The 23545-nt window shown below is 31.6% G+C and overlaps 1 protein-coding gene across 1 annotated transcript in view; it reads left to right on the top strand.

Moving 5' to 3' along the window:
* The window catches only part of LOC145259187 (transcription initiation factor TFIID subunit 2-like), a 108296-nt gene that overhangs the window by 71612 nt on the left and 13139 nt on the right, over positions 1-23545 (top strand). Inside the window, exons 19-27 of the mRNA XM_080116963.1 lie at positions 989-1108; positions 3333-3473; positions 6040-6150; positions 8492-8577; positions 12762-12878; positions 14713-14852; positions 18778-18847; positions 19668-19772; positions 20736-20835. Coding sequence (XP_079973089.1) covers positions 989-1108; positions 3333-3473; positions 6040-6150; positions 8492-8577; positions 12762-12878; positions 14713-14852; positions 18778-18847; positions 19668-19772; positions 20736-20835 — 990 coding nt within the window. The remainder of the gene's footprint in view (positions 1-988; positions 1109-3332; positions 3474-6039; positions 6151-8491; positions 8578-12761; positions 12879-14712; positions 14853-18777; positions 18848-19667; positions 19773-20735; positions 20836-23545) is intronic.

Below are 23545 nucleotides of genomic sequence, written 5' to 3'. Positions count from 1 at the left end.
TATTTCAGAAGAGCTGGTCCCCCCCCTCCTCACACATACACATTAGTAACAACCTTGAATCACAGTCACCTTCCTAGGGAAGCAAATAACCTCATAATACTATAAAACAGTACACACATTTTAAAACCAATAAAAGAAAACACACACACATACACACATCCTACCCTAAAGGAAAAGAAAAAAACACAAGCAGAAAGAGAGAGTGAGAGAGGAGTGACCACAGCCGAGGCCGCCGAGATATAATATATCTCGGCGGCCTCGCCACAGCCCAATAAAAGAGTAATAAAAATTGAACACTCCAATGAATAGTAGACACTTACACGTTTCCACCCGTTGGAAACACTTCAAATGAACTACGAAAATGCTATTTTTACATCTCCAACACATTTTGAAAATAATTTCTGAAGAGGACGCTTCACAGAACGTCTGGAACGCGTTAAAAACGATTTCAATGATTTAAAAACATTATTACAATGATCTAAACATAATTCTCAATGAAAAACCAAGACACAGAATAATAAAATAATGTTAAAAAATACACATTGTTGGTGACTACCCCCTTATTTAAATATACATCTTTCTTTCGTTGGAATTCCTTAACCCATTTTATATATATATATATATATATATATATATAGATAGATAATCTATTATATATCTAAATATATTTAGGCAAAAACCTCTAAGACATTTTTAGACAATAATCATTTTAGTTAAAAGCAAGCCTTTATCAAATCAAAATGGTTTTTTAACTTGATAAGAACTTGTTTGTGCATTAAATAAATATTATTTATTAACCATTTGTTTTGAACACTAAATACATTGAATTCTCTAGTGGGAAACATGATATATATTTATGAGTATATTCGATTTAATATTAGACTATTTTTTCTCTCCCTGAAAATTTTCAAAAGTATATTGTGCACCTTTTTGTTCAATCAGTTTTTACTTATTTGTTGTATTTTTTTTTTGTTTTTTTTTTGTTCAGGCAATAACTGCTTTAGTAAACTACCCAACTCCGGCTACTCGTATGGCTCTAACAGATACCCTAGAAAATGAGCATTGCTTCTGCAAAGTAAGAATGGAAGCTTGCTTTTGTCTTTCCAAAGTAAGTCATTTTTTTTTTTATTAAACAATTCAATTTTATTTGCATTTGATTGACTTCAAACTTGATATTTTGTGCAGAAAAAAGTCTTTGTCATCTTCCATTTTATTATAAGAAATGAAGGAGCAAAGTACTTGCTTAAAATGTTTTCTTAGGCGGGAATTGTATTTTCAGAAAGAAACTGCTCTGAAATAAAATATATTCCTGTTAATAACATAGTGGAAGGAAGAAAAGAAAAAATAGGCTAGTTTGAACCAAGTATTAATATTTCATAGAGATTGTTATTTAGCTCCGATTTTGAAAAATCTACATGATAACTTTCTCTATGTTCTGCTATTCTTTTATGCACTTATTTGTGTACATAATATCATTAAATAAACAATTAATTTAGTTCACAGTGCTGGAAATAATAAACAAAGAAAACCCCAAGGAGGAAAATAAGATTCAAACATGTGTCTCTATAAGCATGAATATTTCACACAAGTGTTGTATTAGTCTGTTTAATTAACAAGTTGAATGGTTACAGATAAACTAGTACAAATAACTTGTCCTCTAAAATTTGTACAGGTTCAGCTTTGCTATAACTATCCAGCTTGTTAATAAAGTAGTTTAAGATTACATCTGCGATAGATGGCCTCTCTTTGGGAGGTGCAAATTTGGATCCTGTATGAGTCTCACTTTTCACTTTGTGATTTTTCTTTGTTTATTCCCAGCCCTGTGGATTAAATAAATCATTTACTTCATGATATTACCCATGCAAACATAGACATCAACAATGAAAAAAGTAGCATAATGCTTGATATACTGTTAGAAATAGATTCCAACTATATTTCAAAATGCAAACTATGTGCCAATCATCAGTAGATAACATATCTCAAAAAGAAAAATACATTTATTTAGCCATTTTTTTCTATTTCTTATAGCACTCTACAGTTTTCTTACTTTCCATTTTATCTTTAACATAAATTTTGGTTTTTATCCAGAAGTACTCCATAAGAAAAATAAAAAATAAAAATTTGTATGATGTATGTATCCAGGATAGAAAGAAAATTTTGCATACCAAAAATTGCATAAATTGATTAAGTAGTTTTATTTTTGAATAAAAAAACCATTTTTTAACAAATTTGAATTTAACCCACCCCGCTTCCCTATGCTATGTATGAATGACTTTCTAAACTTTTGCAAGTTTGAGTTATTTAGAGTTATCTTCTTTGTTCCTTCAAACTGTTTTCAAGATGGCATTATGCTGTTTGTTACTCATAGTTTAGCCATAAAATTTTCTTATAAGATTTCCTTGTTTAAAAATAAAACTACTTAATCAATTTATGTGATGTTTTTCTTTCTGTCATGGGTACATACATCATACACATTTTCCTTTTAGTTTGGTGGGGGTTTTTTTTAAGAGGAGGGAGAATTCTGGACAGACAACCCCCAAACCCAAAAATTATTTCTTCTGGGAGAAGTTGATATCTCTGTAAATAAGGGTTAATAATTAGAGTCAAATACTTGAAAAGAAAAAGTCAAGTCCAGCTGATATGTATTTCCTAAACAGTAGGTTTGTATGTCCATATATTAGCAGCTAATAAGCTTTTATAAGTGGATAATTGATTGATCTGCCAAAAAGAACCAGAATATCTTTATCCAAGTAGATGTGCAGTTAGTTTGTTTTTCTAGTTATCTAAAAGAATAAAACTTTGTTACTTGTTTTAAGCTGCAATTGTAATTTTGTTTGGAGAGAGAATCCTTCCGTTGCAACATTAAGAAAATACAAAAGACACTGTGACTGGTGTCAGAATCATGCAATGATTTCAAACCAGCACAATGAGCAGACAATTACAGCCTGTCCAGTGAACACACACATATATTCACATTTCAGTTACAACCTTATTCAAAGTCTAGTATTAGCAGCTAATTGATAGTATCAATGGCCTGATGTTCCCAGACCTTGAATAAGGTCTTAGCTGAAATATGTATGCATATATGTAACAAAAATGTGTGATGTAAAAATTTATACTAAAATATAGCTCTACTTGTTATTGAGCACTATATTATAATAAGCACCATAGATTTATAGGATAATCCTTATGAATAGAAAAACCCTTTAAACACAAGTTTTCGTTTTATCTTTACTTCTTGGTTAACTATTGCTTTATATCATTTAATCTTGTCCCTTTCTACTTGCTTGCTTGCTCCATTTTTACTTGCTAGTTTTGTTTTATGCTTGTAGGTTGCTAATTCAATGGTGTCCAATTGGGCTGGTCCTCCTGCTATGATGACAATTTTCAGAAAGATGTTTGGTTCATATTCCTCTCCTTCCATAATTCGGCAGAATAACTTTACTAACTTCCAGCAATACTTCCTGCTCAAGGTAATCTATCTTTTTTATACTAGGTGTACTGACCTGGCATTGCTCAACTACCATTACATTCAGTTGCCAGCCAAGTAGAGATCACAAATGCTATCAGTGATAAACACTGTCTCCATCATGGACATGAATCAGTGGTTTAATGACTGAAGTCAAGAGCTTTCTCAGCCATGTCGCCCTGCTAACAAAATCCCAGGAAGAGACAGGACTACAATTGTGGTCCTAGAGAATAGCCCCCTATCCCCTCCTACTGATATCGAAATCTCCTTTTCTAAAGCTCTCCTTGGTACAGAAGCATCATGACTCCAATAGAAAACGCACTGTTTTCAAGTTTTGAATATTGACTGTAAAAGAGCAAATATAAAACAATGCATAAATATCATCATCATTAGTTCAACATCCATTTTACATTGTGGCATGTGTTGTATGGCTTTCAGGAATTAACTTGTGTTTTGGTTTGCTTCAAAATTTTTGATAGAATTTGCATGTGGTAGTAAGTATTACTTGAAAGGGATTGCAATGCGAATGCTTCTACCTTGATAATGATTCTGAGGCCTTCCCTATTAGTTCAGAAGCACTTTGGCTCCAGTGGAAAACACTTAATCACCTGAGAACAGGAATAGGGGTGATGAAAAGTGATGATCAGATGGGACTACAAAACTGACCCAGTCATATGCACATGTGCAAAGGAGGACTATACAATGCAACCCTGCATCTACTGTCCAACCGTTGCAGCTTGAAAGATTTTGCAGAATACAACAATAATGCAAAGGACTGCGTTAAAAAGTGTGAAAATGTTGTATGATGAGCCCATGCTTCAAAAGCATGCAAAGAAAGAGATTACGTTAAAATTTCTTTTGTAAATCTTTCTGTATTCTATAACCACAAGTTTTTTGTCATATTCAATATATAAGCTAAAAATTAACCTGATTTTAATTAAATAAGAATGATATAGTAAGAAAAAAATGGATAATCAAACTCTGCTGATTCCTATTGTTTCCAATTCTCTCAACATGCTGTTCATCATCCAATTTCCTCCACTTAATCTTTATTATCAAGTGAGGTATGAGCCTTGATATTTGGTGACCAAAAAATGTCAGTAAAACCTCAATGAAAAAATAATAGTAAGCAACAGTAACTCTTACTAAAAAGATAAATTATTCCTCTCTTTGTTTTTAAGTTGACTATTTAAGAATTTTTATATATTATAAAACTGCTGGATCAAATTAAGTATTTACTGTAAGAGCTTCTTTCCTTGGACCATTTGCCTTTGGAATTCGATATCTGCTTACTGTTCTCCTGATTGTATCAACATGCAAAAATTAAAATGTAATGTAAACAAACATCTTGCTGCACAACTTAGGATGTTTCCTATATATCTGGTCAATAATCACAGTAGCCTTTTATGTTTCATGTTTTGAGTTAAATATAAAAAAAATTTAACTAAAAACTTTAATACTTGTGCACTTTAGATTGCCACTGATAATTTGTTTTCAGTTCTTGATAAGTTCTACATGTGAAAAGGAGATACAATCCAGATTTTATGCAAAATTTGTTGGTAAATCAAGTACATTAAATTAACAAACTAACACAATAGAAAACATTAATTACTGGAACATTTATTGAATTAAATTAATGTGAACTTATTAAAAAAAAGAGAATTCATACACTTTAAAATATACTTGAATTAACTGTTACATTTCATGTGTAAATAATTTTATTTATTCAAAGAAATTTTTCATTTTCAAAAAAAAAAAAAGAAACATACATTGAACAATTTGTTTAAATGTTCTAAATTTATTTCAAACATTTTATAAACAAACAATACCACAAACTGACTGTTTTAATTTATTTGGAAATATAAATTAATAGAAAATGTTAGTCTTACATATGTACAAGGGTCATTGACATGATTACACAAAATGTCTTTTATGGGGCCAACCAGAAGTTGTTGGAATTGTACAACAAGTGCATTGTAGCTGGAGGAGATTACTTCGAAGTGGACTAGAGTTTCATGTGTGTACTATCAATAAAAGTGCCCATATGAAAAAGTCTGGAAACTTATTGAAGGCACCTAATAATTTAAAAAAAAAATGTTAAAAAAAAAAAAAAAGAAACTGTTCATGTTTAAAAAAAAATGTAAAACAAATTAATTTAATTCCATGTTCTGGTAATTAATGTTTTCCATTATGTTAGTGTGTTCATTTAATGTAAAAAGTTTCACTGAAAAATCATTAAAATTCTAGATGGTCTTCCTCTTTCCCCGTGTAGAATTCTTCTGAAACTGAAAACAAATAAGTGTCAGTGGTAACTAAAGTGTACAAGTATTGAAGAAATGTTTACATTAAAAAATTGTAGTTCCAACACCCTGCTAAAAATTGAACAAGTAAATATACTTTTTTTAATTTCTTTCCATATAAAAATTTACTGTTTAATTGATAATAATCTAATTTTTTTTTTTTCTAAAATTTTAAATATGAAAAAGTGTAGAGAGGTGTCCACCATTATTTCTGTCTATTTTTTTTTTTTTTGTTTTGTTTAATTTCTGTTTGTATTGTATCGCTTGTAGACCATTCCTTGTGCCATGGCCCAGCTACGCAATATCCACAATATATGTCCAGGCGAAGTGCTAAAGTTCTTGTATGATCTCTTCAAATATAATGACAACAGCAAAAACAAGGTAAGCGTTTATCATTCAAGCGATCAATACTTTTTTTTTTTTCTTTTTGAATCTTGATAGATTGATATTCTTAATAATTCTCTATTTAAAAATGACTTGTGCCTTTCATTTCAAAATTAACTTTTCAAGACTTTTTGGTTCTTGTCAAAAATTCACCATATATTAAAAAACAAAACCAAAGAAAAATCTATGTAATGTACATACCCATAACGAAACAAAAATATCATATTCCAAAAATCACATCAATTAATCAAGTATTTAGTTTTATTATTAAATAAGAAAATTAATTTATGAGTATCCAAGGAGAGACTGTCTTGTCTGCCATCTTAACTCAACTTTTTTTCCTATTTTTTTCTTTACATGGAAGTCACCACTTATCAAGGCCCGGAGGCCACTCAGGGATAAGGGTTATTGCGTGTACAGTAATCAATGGGACAATATCGTGGTAATCGTTAGTAATGGGGATCTGATAAAGTGTCTTACTTAAGGGGCGGTTTATCAGAAACTTGTTTATGTTGGACTTGAAGACATCCAAGTTGTAGTCAGGTGGGAAACAGGCAAATGGAAGAGAGTTCCACACGCGTGCACTTCTAAGAAAGAAGCTTTGTTCATGGAATCTACGTTTTGATTTAGGCACAGATAAAGAATGGGGAAAATTATTGACAGTGGTTTCAGCTAGACGGGTGTTTTTCATGAAAGATTGGCAAGGGGGAACCAGAGGTTAACTCAACAATAAGTCAAACTTGCAAAATTTATCTTATAATGCCTACAAATTCCTATTAATCACTTAAAAATGATTTTCTTTATAAAAATAAAACTATTTAATCAATTTTCATGATTTTTGGAATATATTATCATTCTGTCATGGGTATGTGCACCATAATTTTTTTTTTTTTTTTTAATATAGGGGAAAATTCTAGACAAGAACTGATTCTTTTTATTTTTTTACTTTAATTTAGTTTCATGCAATTTAGATACCTCTGCTTTTTTGTGAAATTTTAACAGTAGTCATTAGACATCAATTAATAAATATTCCTCAAATTTCAGTTTATTTGGTATATTTTAAAGGATTTTTATGAGGCATAATATGGACAGAACCTCCCATTTGAAAAGTCAAATATTGAAGATTTCCATTGAATTGGATGTAGAGACATTAAACACAAATTAATCAAGATGCATTCAACTTAAGTTCTGAATTTTAAACATTTTCTAGAATAAGAATCCTCTATAGATTTTGATCCAGAAAGAGCCAACCAAAGGAATATTGTTGGTAAAAGTCTGTAACATGTTCATTTTCAAGCCCAGTGTAAACAAGTTCTTTTTGAGCAGTCCTCTTAAATAATCAACTTCTGGCCAATTTCCACCATTACCAATGGTGTGGTTTCACTGACCGCCTGACACTCTTTAACCATTATCCTTGAGTGGCCTTTGGGTCTTGATAAGTGCTGATTCCTTAGTTTAAAAAAACAGTATCTTGTAAAAATATTAAGACACATCATCATGAATCACATCTTCCGCTTGGTGCAAATTGCGAATATATGTGACATTTTTCACCATTCCTTCCGATCCAGGGCAAGTTGGTGGATGGACGCTCAACTGTTGAAAGGTGTTGAATCAAAAACATTTTCTCTCCATCTTCTTCTTGGCTTTCCTTTGCCTCTTTTGCCTTCTAACATGCCTGCAAAGCATAACTTTAACAGGCTAATGGTTGATCATTTGACATGGCCAAAAAGTTTAAGGGTTTTATTTTGATTATATTAAATAGAGGGAGTAGCTTGATGGAGGGTGGATTATTTTCGTTTTTTCGATCAGGTCCCATAATGAAATGTATTACATGATTTTGAAACACCTCAATGCAATTGGCTAGTTGTTTAATCCATGTGATACAATCAAGGCTGGGAGAACATAAATAAACTTTTACTTTAACAATTATTGGCACCCTTTTTTGATTTTAGAATGGTGCTCTGTTTTTGGAAAGCTGCCCAACCCAGATTCTGTGTTTCAATGTCATCTCGTGATCACTGGAGAAAGTTAGTTTATGTCCTAAATAAATGAATTGAGTGACCTTTTTGATACTGTGAATAGTCATGTTTAGGCTAATCTGTGGTTTAGCTGAAGACATTCTATTTTCTCTAGGTTGATCCTATCTCCTTTGCATTTTTTGCGAATACATTAACAAAACCCTGAAGTTTATGTATACATTCATTAACAAGAGTGATGTTATCAGCATAGGAGAGGATCAAACTTTACACATTATCTTTATTATATAGAGATACAAATTACTTATTAATGTTTCACTTTATCAGTTTTATTATAGACTTTGTTTTCTCTCTTTATTTAGTATTCAGACAATTATTATAGGGCATCTTTAATTGATGCTTTGGCTGCAACTGTAACTCCAGCTGTTGCTCCTGTTGGCTTACACAGGTAAATTGATTTTTTTTTTGTTTTTTTTTTTTTACACCTTCTTTATTGATCTATTTTTCATTATTCAAATGACCTATAGTATTTATTTATTTTCTTTTCAAAATCAAATAACTTTTACACCATATTATATCTTTTCCAATAATATTCACAACATGTTTCCAAATTTATTTTTACTTATAATTTGAATTATTTGGATTACTGTTTCCATCTTTTGTTTCTGGATTTTATTAATCTCAAACAATTAAGAAATATAATATCAAATCAGCACAGACCCAATTTAAAATGAAAATGTAAAAACTATGCTAAAAACTGGCAATAATGACCACCTGATATTCCTATACAGATGCCATGAATTAAAAGTTAGTTCCATGCGTCTTGGTTATTTTCATGTTTCGTCTAATCTAACCTCTAACTTTCTTGAGGTGTATTTTTTCGAACCTGAGAATCGAGAATCTTTTTGTTGAATTTGGGAACGTAGAAGTAATTTTGAATTCACAAGTGTAGGCTCCATCAGCCATGTCGAGGTAGAAGTTGTAACCACTTGAGTTGTTTTTAGTTTTTATCGCCTGTAGTAAGGATTGAATCTTCAATCTGCAGAAGACTGTGACGTAGAACTTATGATGGAGTACTGTTGTCACATCTGGGTAGAAGCTGCTAGAAGCAGCTTATCCTGCCTTGACAGAGTTCAAAACAGACTTTGTAGCTAAGTGGGGTGCCCTTTTCTCTTCCCTGCAACCTCTTTCCCACAGAAGAGATGTTGCGAGTATGTCTCTGCTTTATTGTTATTTTCATGGCGAGTGTTCGTCTGAGCTTCAATCTATGGTCCCCTCTCGCCAAACTTTCACAAAAAACACTCGTCTAGCCAAAACCATGCATCTAAAGCCAAGCTTCTCTCTTTACATCATCAACATTCTGATCCACATCTGATATCAATTGAAATGAATGGCTCTCGTCTTCAGGAGGCCTCAAGTTTTGACAAGCTTCTGGGCTTGACCTTTACTCCTGATCTTAAATGGAACACGTACATCAAATCTGTTGCCAAGGCCGCTGGAAAAATGGTGGGATCTTTCTATCGATCTGGTAAATATCTCATTGCTGATGCTATTCTCTATCTATATAAGAGCCAGGTACGTCCAAGGATGGAATATTGTTGCCACATCTGGGCAGGAGCTGCTAGAAAGGACTTGTCCTGCCTTGATAGAGTTCAAAATAAACTTCGTAGCCTCGTAGATGTCCTTTTCTCTTCCTTGCAACCTCTATCTCACAGAAGAGATGTTGCGAGTTTGTCTCTGATGTATCGTTATTTTCATGGAAGGTGTTCAACTGAGCTTCAAACTATGGTCCCCCCTCGCCAAACTTTCACAAGAAACACTCATCTAGCTGTACACACTATCAATAATTGCCCCCACTCTTTATCTGTGCCTAAACCTAAATGTAGATTCCATGAACAAAGCTTCTTTCTTAGAACTGCACGCCTGTGGAATTGTCTTCCGTTTTCCTGCTTTCCGGCTGACTACAATATGGTTGTGTTCAAGTCTAACGTAAATAAGTTCTTGATGAGCTGTTCTATATAAGTTATCAAATTTACCAAATTTTCATTACTAATGATTACTATATTGTCCAATGTCTACTGTACACTCTTTAACCTTTATCCTTGAGTGGCCTCTGGGCCTTGATAAGTGGTGATGCCTATGTAAATAAAAAAAAAACCACTATCAATAATTTCCCACATTCTTTATTTGTGCCTAAACCTAAAATGTAGATTCTATTAATAAAGCTTCTTTCTTAGAACTGCACACCTGTAGAACTCTCCGTTTGCCTGCTTTCCAGCTGACTACAATTTGTCTTCAAGTCCAACGTAAACAAATTCTTGATGACCCATCCCCCTAAGTAATCCAATTTACAAAATTTCCACTATTTATGATGACTACGTTATAATCTCATTGACTAATGTATACCCACTAACCCTTATCCTCGAGTGGTTTTGGGCCTTGATAAGTGGTGGCTCCTTTGTAAAAAAAAAAAAACAAAAAAACTTGTTGTTTATTATTATTACGGGGATACCGTGTTCGGACTCCAGCTTAGCAACTATGTCCCAGAGCCTAGCTGGAGTCCAAACACGGTACCCCCGTAATAATAATACACGGTTGGGTTCAAGACTCCTAACAAACGGTTCCCCAGTTCGATACAAAACACCTGATGAAGGCCGGAGGGGAAAATGGCCGAAACGTTGTGACTATAACAACCAAGATGAAGAAGTCAGTTCAACAATCTCAATAAATGAAAACACCGCATCTCAAAAATACAGGCAATTACTAGAAGTTCTGTTGCTATTATCTCTTCATCTCAACATGGTTTCATTAAAAAAAAATCGTGTCTCACAAATTTATTTGTGATCGAAGAATGGGTTACCAGCATCATGAACAATGGATGATTTTATTACGTCTTTTATAAATCTGATAATACTCATACTTTTTCTTCTCAACATTTAATTATATTGTCAACTATGTGTACTCGATATTGCCCCAGTTAAAAGTAAAAACTTGTTCATGAAGAAATGGAAATTAATTTCAGTAAATTAGATTTTGTAATGAAATTATTTTGTGAAAGAGAAATTAAAAAAAAAAGCTTTGTTTTAGTAGTTGACATTAATCGATTAATAAAAAAAAACAAAAAAAAACAATTATGTGTGATTAATGTGATGGCAAGAAAATATATAGATATGTTTGAAGTTGTATGATTTAATTATGTACATTTATTTTTAACACCCTATATGCATACAATAAATTCCTTTTTATCTGTTTTAGTGAGTAAAGGAAAATGTTTTCATTTTAACAGTTTTCTTTGCCATAATAAATATTTGCAGAAAAAATTTAAACAAAATAAAAGATTCTTGAGAGGGCTGAGTTTAAGGCTTATGGAAATGGTCTATGTAGTAAAATAAATAACAATAACAATATTGAAGGAATTTCATTCATTTTCAATTACACATTTATTTCCGAACATAAGATGGTAGTTGTGTGAATTTCCCCCAAATTTCAAGAATATATTTCTTCGTCAGGGGGAGGATAGGAAGCATAAACAGTTCTCATTCCATTAACAGTGGAAGTAAAAAAAAAAAAAAATAAAAAATATAGTCTAGTCAAATATCAATATGCCAGATGGATTGCTATTTCTATCTGACTTTAAAAACCCAACAAGATAAATTTTCTCTCCATTTATTTATTTATTTATATATATATATATATATATATATATATATATATATATATATATATATATATATATATATATATATATAATTATTATAGTAAAAAAAAAAATATATATATGATTTTCAGAATGTGAGAGATTGTATATAATAAATTCCACAGCCAAACAACGTCGCAGCTCACAAGAGCCATGACAGTCAACGAACCGGAAGTCTAAGACTCGAGTTTCGCCCTCATTTGGGCTCATCAGTTAGACACATCTGAACTCGAGATTCGAAACCCGAGCCTCTTGCATGCGAGGCAAGCACTCTACCAACTGAGCAAACGCCCCGCGCACAAGAATTTCTATTAACCCACACAGATCAAGCAAACCGCGCCGAAATCCAACTGTGAAATGAACCTACTTTGTCTCAACAAGGGACGCGGCCATCCAACCGGTCAATAACCCTTGCCGATGTCTCACAAGTAGGAATTTTTAACTCGAAGGGACGACGCCATCCATTAATGCTAACCCAATAAGCAACTTATAATAGGATTTTCAGAATGTGAGAGATTGTATATAATAAATTCCACAGCCAAACAACGTCGCAGCTCACAAGAGCCATGATAGTCAATGAACCGGAAGTCCAAGACTCGAGTTTCACCCTCATTTGGGCTCATCAGTTAGCCACATCCAAACTCAGGATTCGAAACCCGAGCCTCTTGCATGCGAGGCAAGCACTCTACCAACTGAGCAAACGCCCCGCACACAAGAATTTCTATTAACCAACACAGATTATTATATATATATATATATATATATATATATATATATATTAGATAAATTTATGTTAGATTACATTTTCAGAATTAAAAGGAAGTATTTTAAATGATATTTTGTGACGTTTTTTTTTTTTGTTTTGTTTTTTGTTTTTTCAATATTGATTCAATTGTCTGTTAAATAATTGCTGTTTTAACTCTTCATCTTTCAAGCACTGGATTCACCTTGGATAATTTGAGTGCAGATGGGAAACTCATTCTTGAAGAAATAACACGTTTTCTCAATCTCGAAAAATTATTACCCTGTTATAGACACACAGTAGCCGTCAGGTGAGTTGTATTCTGCCCAAAGTGGCATCACCATTATATTGACATGTGCATTTTATGGAAATGTATGGAATACTATAGCATAAGCTCTTATCAACAAGCAAGATTCTGAGGCATGGTATATTTTAGGCATAGGTTTATTGGTCATCGAAAAAGGTAAAACGGTGCTGATCAAAGCATTTTGAGATACTTAAAATGAGAGAAAGGTAGTTAAGTAGATCAAGGACAAGCATCAGAAGCCTCTGCAGATGACGAGTCTGAAGGAAACTCCTCAGAAAAAAAAAGGGTTAGCAAAGGGAGGTAAATATTAAGGAATCTATTTTACACTAGACAGCAGCTATCATCTTGCAGAAATCAGGCACTTATAGAACTAATACTTGTTTTATTACTTCATTCCTTGTTAAAATGTTTGATATTTTGCATTGAAATACCTTCGGGGATTATTTCTGTGTCTACTATCATAAAAGCTTCAAATATCTCCAAATATTTTTTATTGGGTGGATGGAGTGGGGGGGGGGTAATTTGGCATTCAAAACAATTTATAGATAGTGATGGTGGTCTGACCCTCTCCCCTACCTCACCACACAAAACGTATGGTCTCATCAGTATAGGTTAGTACAATGGTTTTGACAGATCTGAGAGAATGGAAAGACCAATTCAGATTTGAGTTCTTGTACAAGATTCTAGAATTTAAAACCAAAAATTAAGAAAAATCTGTATGATGAAACAAAAATATCATATTCCAAAAATCATGTAAATTGATCAAGTAGTTCTATTTTTTATTAAAATATCATTTTTACACAATTAATGGGAATGACAACATAAATATCACATTTGAATTATGGAGTTATCTCCCTTTGTTCTTTTTTTATTCTTTTTTCTAAAAGTAGCTGCTCTTCTGTTACTCCTAAAATTTGATTTTCTTATTCAAAAATAAAACTACTTGATCAATTTCGATGATTTTTGGAATGTGATATTATTGTTTTGTCATACAGATTAAAAAAAAAAAATTTTTGTGTATTCATTCTTTTGCGGACTTTTGTACTCATCTTCATACAGATTTTTCTTTGTGTAAATCATGAATCCTCATCTCCAAGTATTCAAAAATAAATAAATAATAAATAAGATTTTCCTCTATTTTTTATTTTTGAAGACAGGGGGATTCCAGACAAGAATCCTGACTTGTACTAGATGGTCATGGAGAGGACTGAAAATCCTGAGGAGATTTATTATCACTCAGATTCCAGATAAAGTCATGAGCAGCTATCAGGGAAAATTCAATAATTAAACAACTGTTGTGAGAACATAAATTGATTTGCAATAGTGATCGAAATATGTTCAGAGTGCTGGACATAGTGGGGGAACTTGTTCTCACTCTGATTCCAGGGAACACCATCTGTTTTTTTTTTTTTTATTGAAATAGTTATTTGCAGAAATATAGAAAATTTACATTAACAACAAATTAGGCACAAGGCCATTCAAAAGTGTGGGAAAATGGATATCGTTGGTCATCCTTTGTTATGACTAAAAAAATATCTATCCTACTCTTAACTAGAATCATCAATCACCATAATACCACATTTACTCCAAGAGCTGTCCTACTGAAAATTTCCCAAATTGTTCCCAAATTTTATTGAAAATAAATGAAAACTTTTATGTGCTATTATTTCATTGTCGAGAATGTTGGAGTGAGGGTGCAAAGAATAAAAAATTAGTTTAGTTAAGACCCTCCCAATCCTTTCTAAAAAATAGATTACCCATTATTTTCTGGTTTGTTTTTATCATTGATTGATAAAAATAATCAGATATGCATGATCTTGTTGTATCATTATTTCAGCTGCTTACAAGCCATCAGAATTCTTCAAAAAAATGGGCATCTGCCTAGTGATCCTCAAATCTTTGAAAATTATGCTCAGTACGGAATCTACAGGGATGTACGTCTTGCGGCCTTAAATGCCTTGGTTGATTATATTAAAGGTAATTATGTAATTGACATCCATTTCAAATTTTTTATTCACTCTTCTATGATTTGAGGAACCATTTGATGATTTAAAACAGTTTCTTTTTAATAATGTGAGTTTTTATGATATCTCAACTTTTGAACGGAGTCCAGTGGGGTTTTATTATATATTAACAAGGCTAGCCGGTGTTGCCTGGGTGCATAGATAACAAAATAGAGGAGTTAAAAGAAAGTGTGTATCATCTTTCTTTTAAAACTTCTCTCTCTCTCTCTCTCTCTCTCTCTCTCTCTCTCTCTCTCTCTCTAACTGCCTGTTTCTTTTTCTCTCTGAATGCTCCCTCTTTTTTTATCACTCATTTTTAACCCTATCTCTCTATCTCTCCATTTCATTTTTCTCTTTTTCTCTCAATATCCGATGTCTCTCTTTCTACTTCTTTCTCTCTTTTTAAATATTAATTTCTATTTTTGTGGTATTTTCAATATATTTCCATTTTTATATTGGAGAATGTGAAATAAGTCATCATTTTATTAAATACTTTACAGTTGTTAAATCTTTTGACCTAGATTTTCAGAGATATTATTTAGGAGAATAGATGTCACCCATTGAACTTGGATTAGATTGTAGAAATCAAGAAAAAGTGAGTTTGCAGAGGCAAAAGCAGTTTTGTTTTGAATAACTCAAAAGACAAAATCCAAAATTAGTTTCTTTCTTGCTCACTATATTTCACTTCTCTCTATGTGTTTTCTAGCTACAGTTTAAAAAGCATTACAACTGTGGTGATATTTTCTATTATCACCTATTCAATTCAGTGTTTTATAGTTTTCTTATTTAAGATTTAATAAACAGATTAAGACTGACAGCAGTGAAAGTGATAGACAGCATATAAAATAAATGTAAGGTCTGAAACAACATGCAGTCAGGGAGAGTGAAAGTGATAAAGAAACATAGAGATGACTCATTTGGTGAGTTAATTGCAAATTACAGCTAATTAGAATAATTAAAATGAAAAGTTTTTAAAAACCTAATTCGATCCTCAAATCGAAGAATATTTGAGCATGGATTTTGTTTTTCGAAAAATCTAATATTATCAATTTTATGACACCAGTCTAACTTTATTTAGACTTTTAAAAATAAAGAAGTTGACCATAGTCAAAGTTGATCCAAAAGCTCCTATTTCATTAGCTACTACATTGAGACAGCATAATCACATTGACACACCGGATCTCACCAGATCACTGAAACAACACACAGTCAGAGAGAGTGAAAGATTAAGGACAAAAACCCAATGGGTGATGATGTCCAAGATGATGAGCATGGCCAGTACCTGATAGGTGACTATTTGGAAACACTAGGCGCTGTATGTGCTCTCTGCTTATCTCAGCATTGTTCCCTGTTGTCCTGAACTTATTTTTAATTGTAACTGGAATTTAAACAGTGCCGACTCAGGAGAGGTGTTGTTGTAGATTGCACAATTCTTCCCACAAAAATTTCACACGAACATATCCTTCAGTGGGTATCCATAGTCTATCCAAACTGAATGGAGCCTTACATTGAGATATAAGAGAAGATGCAATCCTTTTCCAGGAGTACTACTTGATCTTGACCTTATAATGCTCGATGTTTAAGCAAAGAGGTATAAAGTACCTTATTTTTGAGCATTTGGTATAACTTGATGGAAGATTAAACTCTCTAATATTTATGTCAAATGTGTTGGTAAAGAGTTAAGGTCACTTTTCTTTTTAAAGTTTCAAATAATCTTGTGATTGTTTTTTTTTTATATAAATTTAATATTATTTTATGCTTTTATACAAAAATAGAAGATAGAATGCATTTCACACATTTTTTTTTTTTAATTTTTGTTAATTTGGTTAAAAAATGATTTTATAACAAATTTCAATTTGTTTTGTAATTTCTAAGATGAAAATTGGTAATGTGGATTATTCAAGTTACTATTTTTATCTACGAGCATTAAAAATATAATGTTTAATGCATACATCATGCCTATTATGACATATAGTTAATAATGAAACAATAGAAAAGAGTGGCACAGTGCAAAATGGAAGACATTATGCCCGGCATCAATCTATGTGGAGTAAAGACATCATCACCACCATATGAATGGCTAAAAAAAGATAAATGGACAGGTCACCTTTTGAAATCTACGGGCAACAAGTGGACATCTCAAGTAAGAGAATGTATCTCAGAGCAATAGAAAATACCAAAAGTAAGGGCAAAACCCCAATGGGTGATGATGTCCACAGCTAACTGGGTCTTATGTAGTCACACTTAGCTTGGGAGAAAACAAGATGAAAGGAAATAAGAGATCCTCCTTCTCGTCATTTTTTTCACAATGTTTCAGTCAATATAACCTCTGACATTATTCCAGTGTATACTTTTAAACTTAGAGGACCTTCTGTTTGAACTTGAAAATCTGTACATAATTTGGAACTGAACTCTTTATTTAATCCATGAGGGTAGGTTGTTCTCATTCTGTCTGACCTGATTAATAGAAGTATTTACTTTGTTATTCTGAGTTATTATCATTTGTAGTAAGGATTGAACTTTCAATCTTCAGAAGTCACTTAAAACTGATTGATTTCCAAGTTATATAAATAAATTTATTAAATAAAGCATGTTTCATGTAACTGTTTCTTTTTAAAAAAAAATATTTAAAAATTTGTTAATAATATTTTATATATTGTATGAGTTATTTTTTTTTTTATTATCATTACAATTGCTCCAGACAGTATGTGAAGTCACTTGATGTAAGGAGCTAACAGAAATGAAAGATGATTCTCGTGAATTAATTATTTTGCTTAATCAGTTTATTTTATATATAAAACTTTTTTTATTTTTAAAATAGTATGCATGGAATGTTCATCCTTTTAAAAATCCTCCCCATGTCATATAAATAAATGGTATACAGTTGAGAGTTTAACTAGAATTTCAAAATGAACTGTATAATCTGATAGTAGCACATGAATAAATCATAAAATTTTAGATTATTTTTATCTTGTTTGTTATAGTCTGGTAGATTCTGACAGGCCCTCATCCGCACCATTCTTCTTTATGGCTGCAAAACTTGGCCTGTGCAGCCAACTAATCTATGCTAACTGGAGATATTCGACTATCACTGCCTATGCCACATTCTCTGTGTCCTCTGGCAAGAGTTTTTCTCCAACAGTACAATTCACACTTGCTGCAGAATTCACTCCTTCCAAAAATCTCTCCTTATCAGATGCCTTCGTTGGTTCAGTCACACCCTTCGATAACATCCAGGTGACTTCATTCATAAATCCAGCTCCACCACCAGTTTGAAAGAAATATTGTGGTGGTCAACTTAAAACCTGGCTCAGAACAGTGAAGCAGGATGCTGAACTGATTCTGGCCCCTCACCTTTATGGGGTCGATCACTGGAACTGCAATCACTGGAACTGCAAATGGCTTGCACTTATAATGGAAACAGCCTTGAATCGGCGTGCCTGGTCAGCCAATGTTCAGGACGTGGTGAACTTGTTGGAAAGAGCTGGCCTTACCAATCCAGGGTGAATGCCGTAACCATGACCATTGTTATAGTCATGTTTTGACCAATGTAACCTCCAACCTGATCTTTACGAATTTAGAAACTTAATAGTGAAACTTGTAAACCTGTACAGAATTTCAAACTCAACCCCTTTTATTTAAGTGCCTATTAGCTTCCCATGATGCACCTGAAGAAGGTAGTGGTTGACTTTGGTTGAAATGTAGAAAGATGAGTATAGTAGTCAAAATAATCCAATAATATTCCATTCATCTACAAATTCAATCAACATCTACAATTTTCTAAAACCTAAAAACACATTTTGTAAAATCGTGTATTTTCATTTTTATTTTTTATTTATTTTTTAATTTATAAATTGTTTTATTGTTATATTATTGTTTTCTATTTTTTATTCCTTTAGCTGATGTCAATGCGGAAAAACTAGAATGGTTATTAGTATTAATGCAGACTGACCCGGATGTTTATATCAGGTATAAATGTTTTATATGGTGAGAAGAATATGCTGATAATTATTCCAATGTTTTTAAGTACCTTCAGAGATTGACCTTGAAATCTTAAATATTAACTTATTATAATATTCAGCTTAACATCAGGATGTCCGGTTGAAATGGTAAAGTGGAATTGAGCAGTAAATTCCACTTTATCATTTTCAAATATTTTTTTAATAGTTGCATTAATACAATATTTTTCTAGCCAATTTTGAAATTTGCCTTGGCACTTTTTCTATTAAAAAATTCTTTTGCTTGTCAATTTTCAAATTTCTGTTAACTAATTTGTTATTTTATTGGGTTTCTCCTTCTAATGAGAAGAGTTTATTTTTGAAAATCCATCAATTAATAGTTTTTTTATAATTCCTTTCTTGAACACCAGATGTTTTAATAAATTTTGTAAATTTTCCAATTTTATTTTCATCATTTCCATATCTCTTATATTAATGCTCTGTCTACAATATTGAGCATTCTCTTATCAAAATAGAATTTAATATACAATTTTTATGTTTATATTATCCAAGTATTCATTGTTAAATTTTAAGTTATCTTACTGAATTTTCAAATTTAGATAGCAACCTATCTGACAGATTGATACTTGATTCAGACTAGTTTTTTTTTTTTTTCATCAACGTATTGGTATGAATATATTTATTTTCATCAGATTTTTTTTTTTTTTTTTTAATGAAAACTGTTAGAGTGGATATAATTTTTCTTACTGAATAATTTAAAAAATTAAACAAGTCAATTTTATCTATGTTTTGATAATTTTCCACATTAATTTTTTTTTTTATCCTTCCAGACACAGAATCCTTGAAATGCTTATAAAAATGCCTCCATTCAACAGAGGTGATTCAAGTCCACTAAACACAGAAGCTCTTGTTGATCGTTTCTGGAAAATAATGAAGTAAGAAAAACAAAATATCAGTTTACAAGCAAAATTTCCCTTTTTGAGAGTGTGTGTGTGTGTGTATATACTCGGCATTGTAGGTTGAAACGATATATGACACATATTGTGAACAAACGAATGCAAAGAAATACAATTTTATTATTATAATATATATACATAGTTAATTTTGTTTTTGTTTTTAATTAGCAATAGTAGTATCATGGAAAGCTGATGATGTATTCCAATTCACTTGCCTAAGTGGTAAAGAGTTTCTCTGCCCTTATACACTAATGGCCATATTAAGTCGCCCCCCCCCCTTTTGATTTTTATTTATATATATACTTTTAGTATTTTTTACGTACATAAAAGTTATCCATGGATGCATGTTTCTTGCTATTTTCCTTATTAAAAATTATATATATATATATATATATATATATATATATATGTGTCTGTCTCCATATTTTCAAACTGTGTCTCCTCTATAACTAAAAGTCGCAGAGCGGTGCTAGGAGCCTTAAATGATTATATTTTTACAATTCTTTTATGGGTCTTTAGCCAGTTAAAATAGTTTTTAAGGGGTCAAAATTGGAAAAAATCGTTATACATTTTGTATATTTATCTTAGTTTATTTTTGATTTTTAATCAGTTCATATGCATGTCACATTGGTACAGTGATTGAATGCTTTCGATTTCGATTCTAGCTAATGGCACCCAAATACTTTTTTTTTACTTTTGAAATTGCGACTATAATTAATATATACGAAATCTGGACAAATTAAAACATCATATTTAAGCATATTTTACGACCGGACAAAGCTGGTATATACATGTGTGTGTGTGTGTGTCTGTCTAATATATATATATATAATGTAAATGTTTGTGTGTTACATTAATAACTATTGTAACCAATAACTGTTAAATTCATGTTAAAAATTAATTCTATTGTTTATTTTTTAAAATTTCTTTTATTTTAATTAGCACTGGACTTCCACATGATAGCCGACTCCGTTGTGGTTTAGCAGACTTGTATTATAGTTTATATGGGAGGACACGTCCAACAAGTCTTCCTATTCCAGAAGTAAGTACATCTATTTAATTACAGGGTGTATAACTTTTGAACTCTTTTTGGGTTAACCCTTATCAATATATCAATAAGAATGTTGTGATGGTAAAATTATGCTAACAGAATTATGTTTGAGCATGAAATCTGAAAGGCAATAATATTCCATGCATAAGCAGATGTAATATATTGAAACGTCCTTAGTGGCTTCCGGGCCTTGATAAGTGGTGATCACTGTGTAAAAAAAAAAAAAAAAAAAAAAAAAAAAAAACGTATGTCGCAAACTCTAAGTATTTCACCCTAGTACAAAAGAAAAGCTAAATAATTTATTAGTCATCTCCTTTCCAATTATCAAACTCTGAACATGAAGTCAAATGTGTCCACACTGTAGACTAATAAGCAACCATCTCGGAGGATTTGATCTATGTCTGCATTAATATTATAGACAATTATTAAATAGACGAAAAGAATGCAAAACTTGAATTTTACAGCCTAGTAATTTACAAGAAAAAGCATATCGGTTATAGTCAGCAAACATACTTCCTAATTTTCAGCGTAGTACTACTGGAAGCGGTGACAAGGAAGATTAGTTTCTCCACTTTTATTGTTCTCCAGTATTTCTGTTGTGAAGCGATTTATTGAATAAATAAAATAAAAATAAAGGACATAATAAAATAAAGTATGCAATAAAAATTAACAAAATTATATGGATAAAAATAACACAATTAGTCTTCATTTGCACTATCTTTTTTTGTTTTCGATAATTTCATTTTTCCATTTTCATTTATCCAGATTTTGTATATATTATTATAGAGTCAATTCTCTATCGATTATTTCATATGATATTGACCCAATATCTAATCATGGTTTCAAAGGTAAAAAAAAAATTATTGAGTTCCATCAGCTAGAATCAAAACCAAAACTGGTAGCAAAACATTTAAGGCTAATGACATTATCACTGGACCATTATCACTCGGATATGAAATTATTAAAAATAAACTAACATAACTGTACAAAATATATAACGATTTGCGCATGTGTATAAAAATTGTTTTAGTTGATTCACACTTAGAAAGTTATGATTTCTTTCAATTTTGACCTCTAAAAAACTATTTTAACTGGCTAAAGTCCCATAAAAGAATGATCAACAAAAAATGCAATCATTTAAGCCATCTTGCATCATTCTGCAACCTATCATTTCGGAGGAGATACAATTTGGAAAAATGGAGACTGACGGACACACTGACAGACATAGTGAGATTTATAAATGAGATTTGTTTTAATGTGTATGCATGTGTGCATTTATCCATATTTCATTGTATATTTGTTCAATAACTTTTGAAAGCACTTTCAGATATTATACACCTCTCATCTGTTGATGTATAAATTTTGCTTGTTTTAAGGTATTTTTACATATCATATATATCAAAGTGACCTTGTCTATTTGTATGCAGAATGGTCTCTATCAAACTACTCTGTCAATTTTTTAGTCTATAGACTTGAAACTTGATATATAGGAGATTTGGACTTGTGGAACAAATTCGATTTGGTTTTTAGCCAGTAAAAATAGCTGCTATGGGGTCAAAATTGAAAAAGATTGAAATTTGGCAGGTGTAAGTTGACTAAACATGTATCTTTTCGCATACGCAAATATATATTTATATTTTTAACTATATTAATTTTTTAAGTTTTGCATGCGGACTTAGCCTAGATGGTAATGAATAACACTGGAGAGCTATATGTTTTGGTTTTGATTCCAGCTGATGGCATCCAAGTCATTTTTTTTTTAACTTCTGAAATTACTACTATATATTGGGTACAATATAATAATTAATAGAGAATTGGTTCTATAATAATAAATATGAAATCTACATAAATATCACATTTAAATGTATTTTATAATTAGGCAACACTGGACGGCCTGCTAGTGTGTGTGTGTGTGTGTGTGTGTGTGTGTGTGTGTGTGTGTGTGTGTGTGTGTGAAGATTTGTCACAGATATCTGGATGTGCCTGCCAAATAGATGATCGAATGGTGCTATTTATGAATGTGGATGGCATCCCACTTGATGTTGAAACTAGATTTTGCTGCCTGGGCGACATGTTGAATGCTGATGGTTGTTGCGAACCTGCTGTCACTGCTCACTGTTTTGTTGCATGTGGAAAATTAAGAGAGTTGCTGCTAATCAATCATAGACAAATTTCTTTCAGAACTTGCAGCAACATCTTTTCAACCTATATTCGTTCTGCCATCTTGCATTATTATTATTGTTTATTTCACTTACTTAATTTCCAGTTTTAATTAGATATCCTTACCCTTTAGTTTTTATTGATTTTTTTTTTTTACTAACCATAATTATTCACACTTTTGGATCCTACTTTATCATTTTTTTTGCCTCAAGTTTAGTAGAGATGTGGTGTATAACCACTTTTTAGACCATTAGTTGAAGAAAAGATATAGTCTGTATTCTTCAGTGCAATGGACAAGATTTCCAGTGTTTCAGTGAAATAATATAGAAGGTGAGCCAAAAGTAGGTGGATAATGTTATAAACCTTCCTACCTGTGGAAGTGGTACTCTTGCGGAGGAAACATCATCATAAAAGATTCCAAAGATCCGGATACAAATCTGTATACTCTGAAAAGAAAAACAGATCAAGTTAAATTATATTTGCTTTATTTGCTGAATATCATGGAGATTGGTAGCCAGGACCATTTTTATTGATGCCTGAT

Source organism: Euprymna scolopes, chromosome 3 (genome assembly GCF_053919585.1).
Source record: "Euprymna scolopes isolate OS-2025 chromosome 3, ASM5391958v1, whole genome shotgun sequence".
Lineage (NCBI taxonomy): Eukaryota > Metazoa > Mollusca > Cephalopoda > Sepiida > Sepiolidae > Euprymna > Euprymna scolopes.
This window is presented reverse-complemented; position numbering and strand designations above follow the sequence as displayed.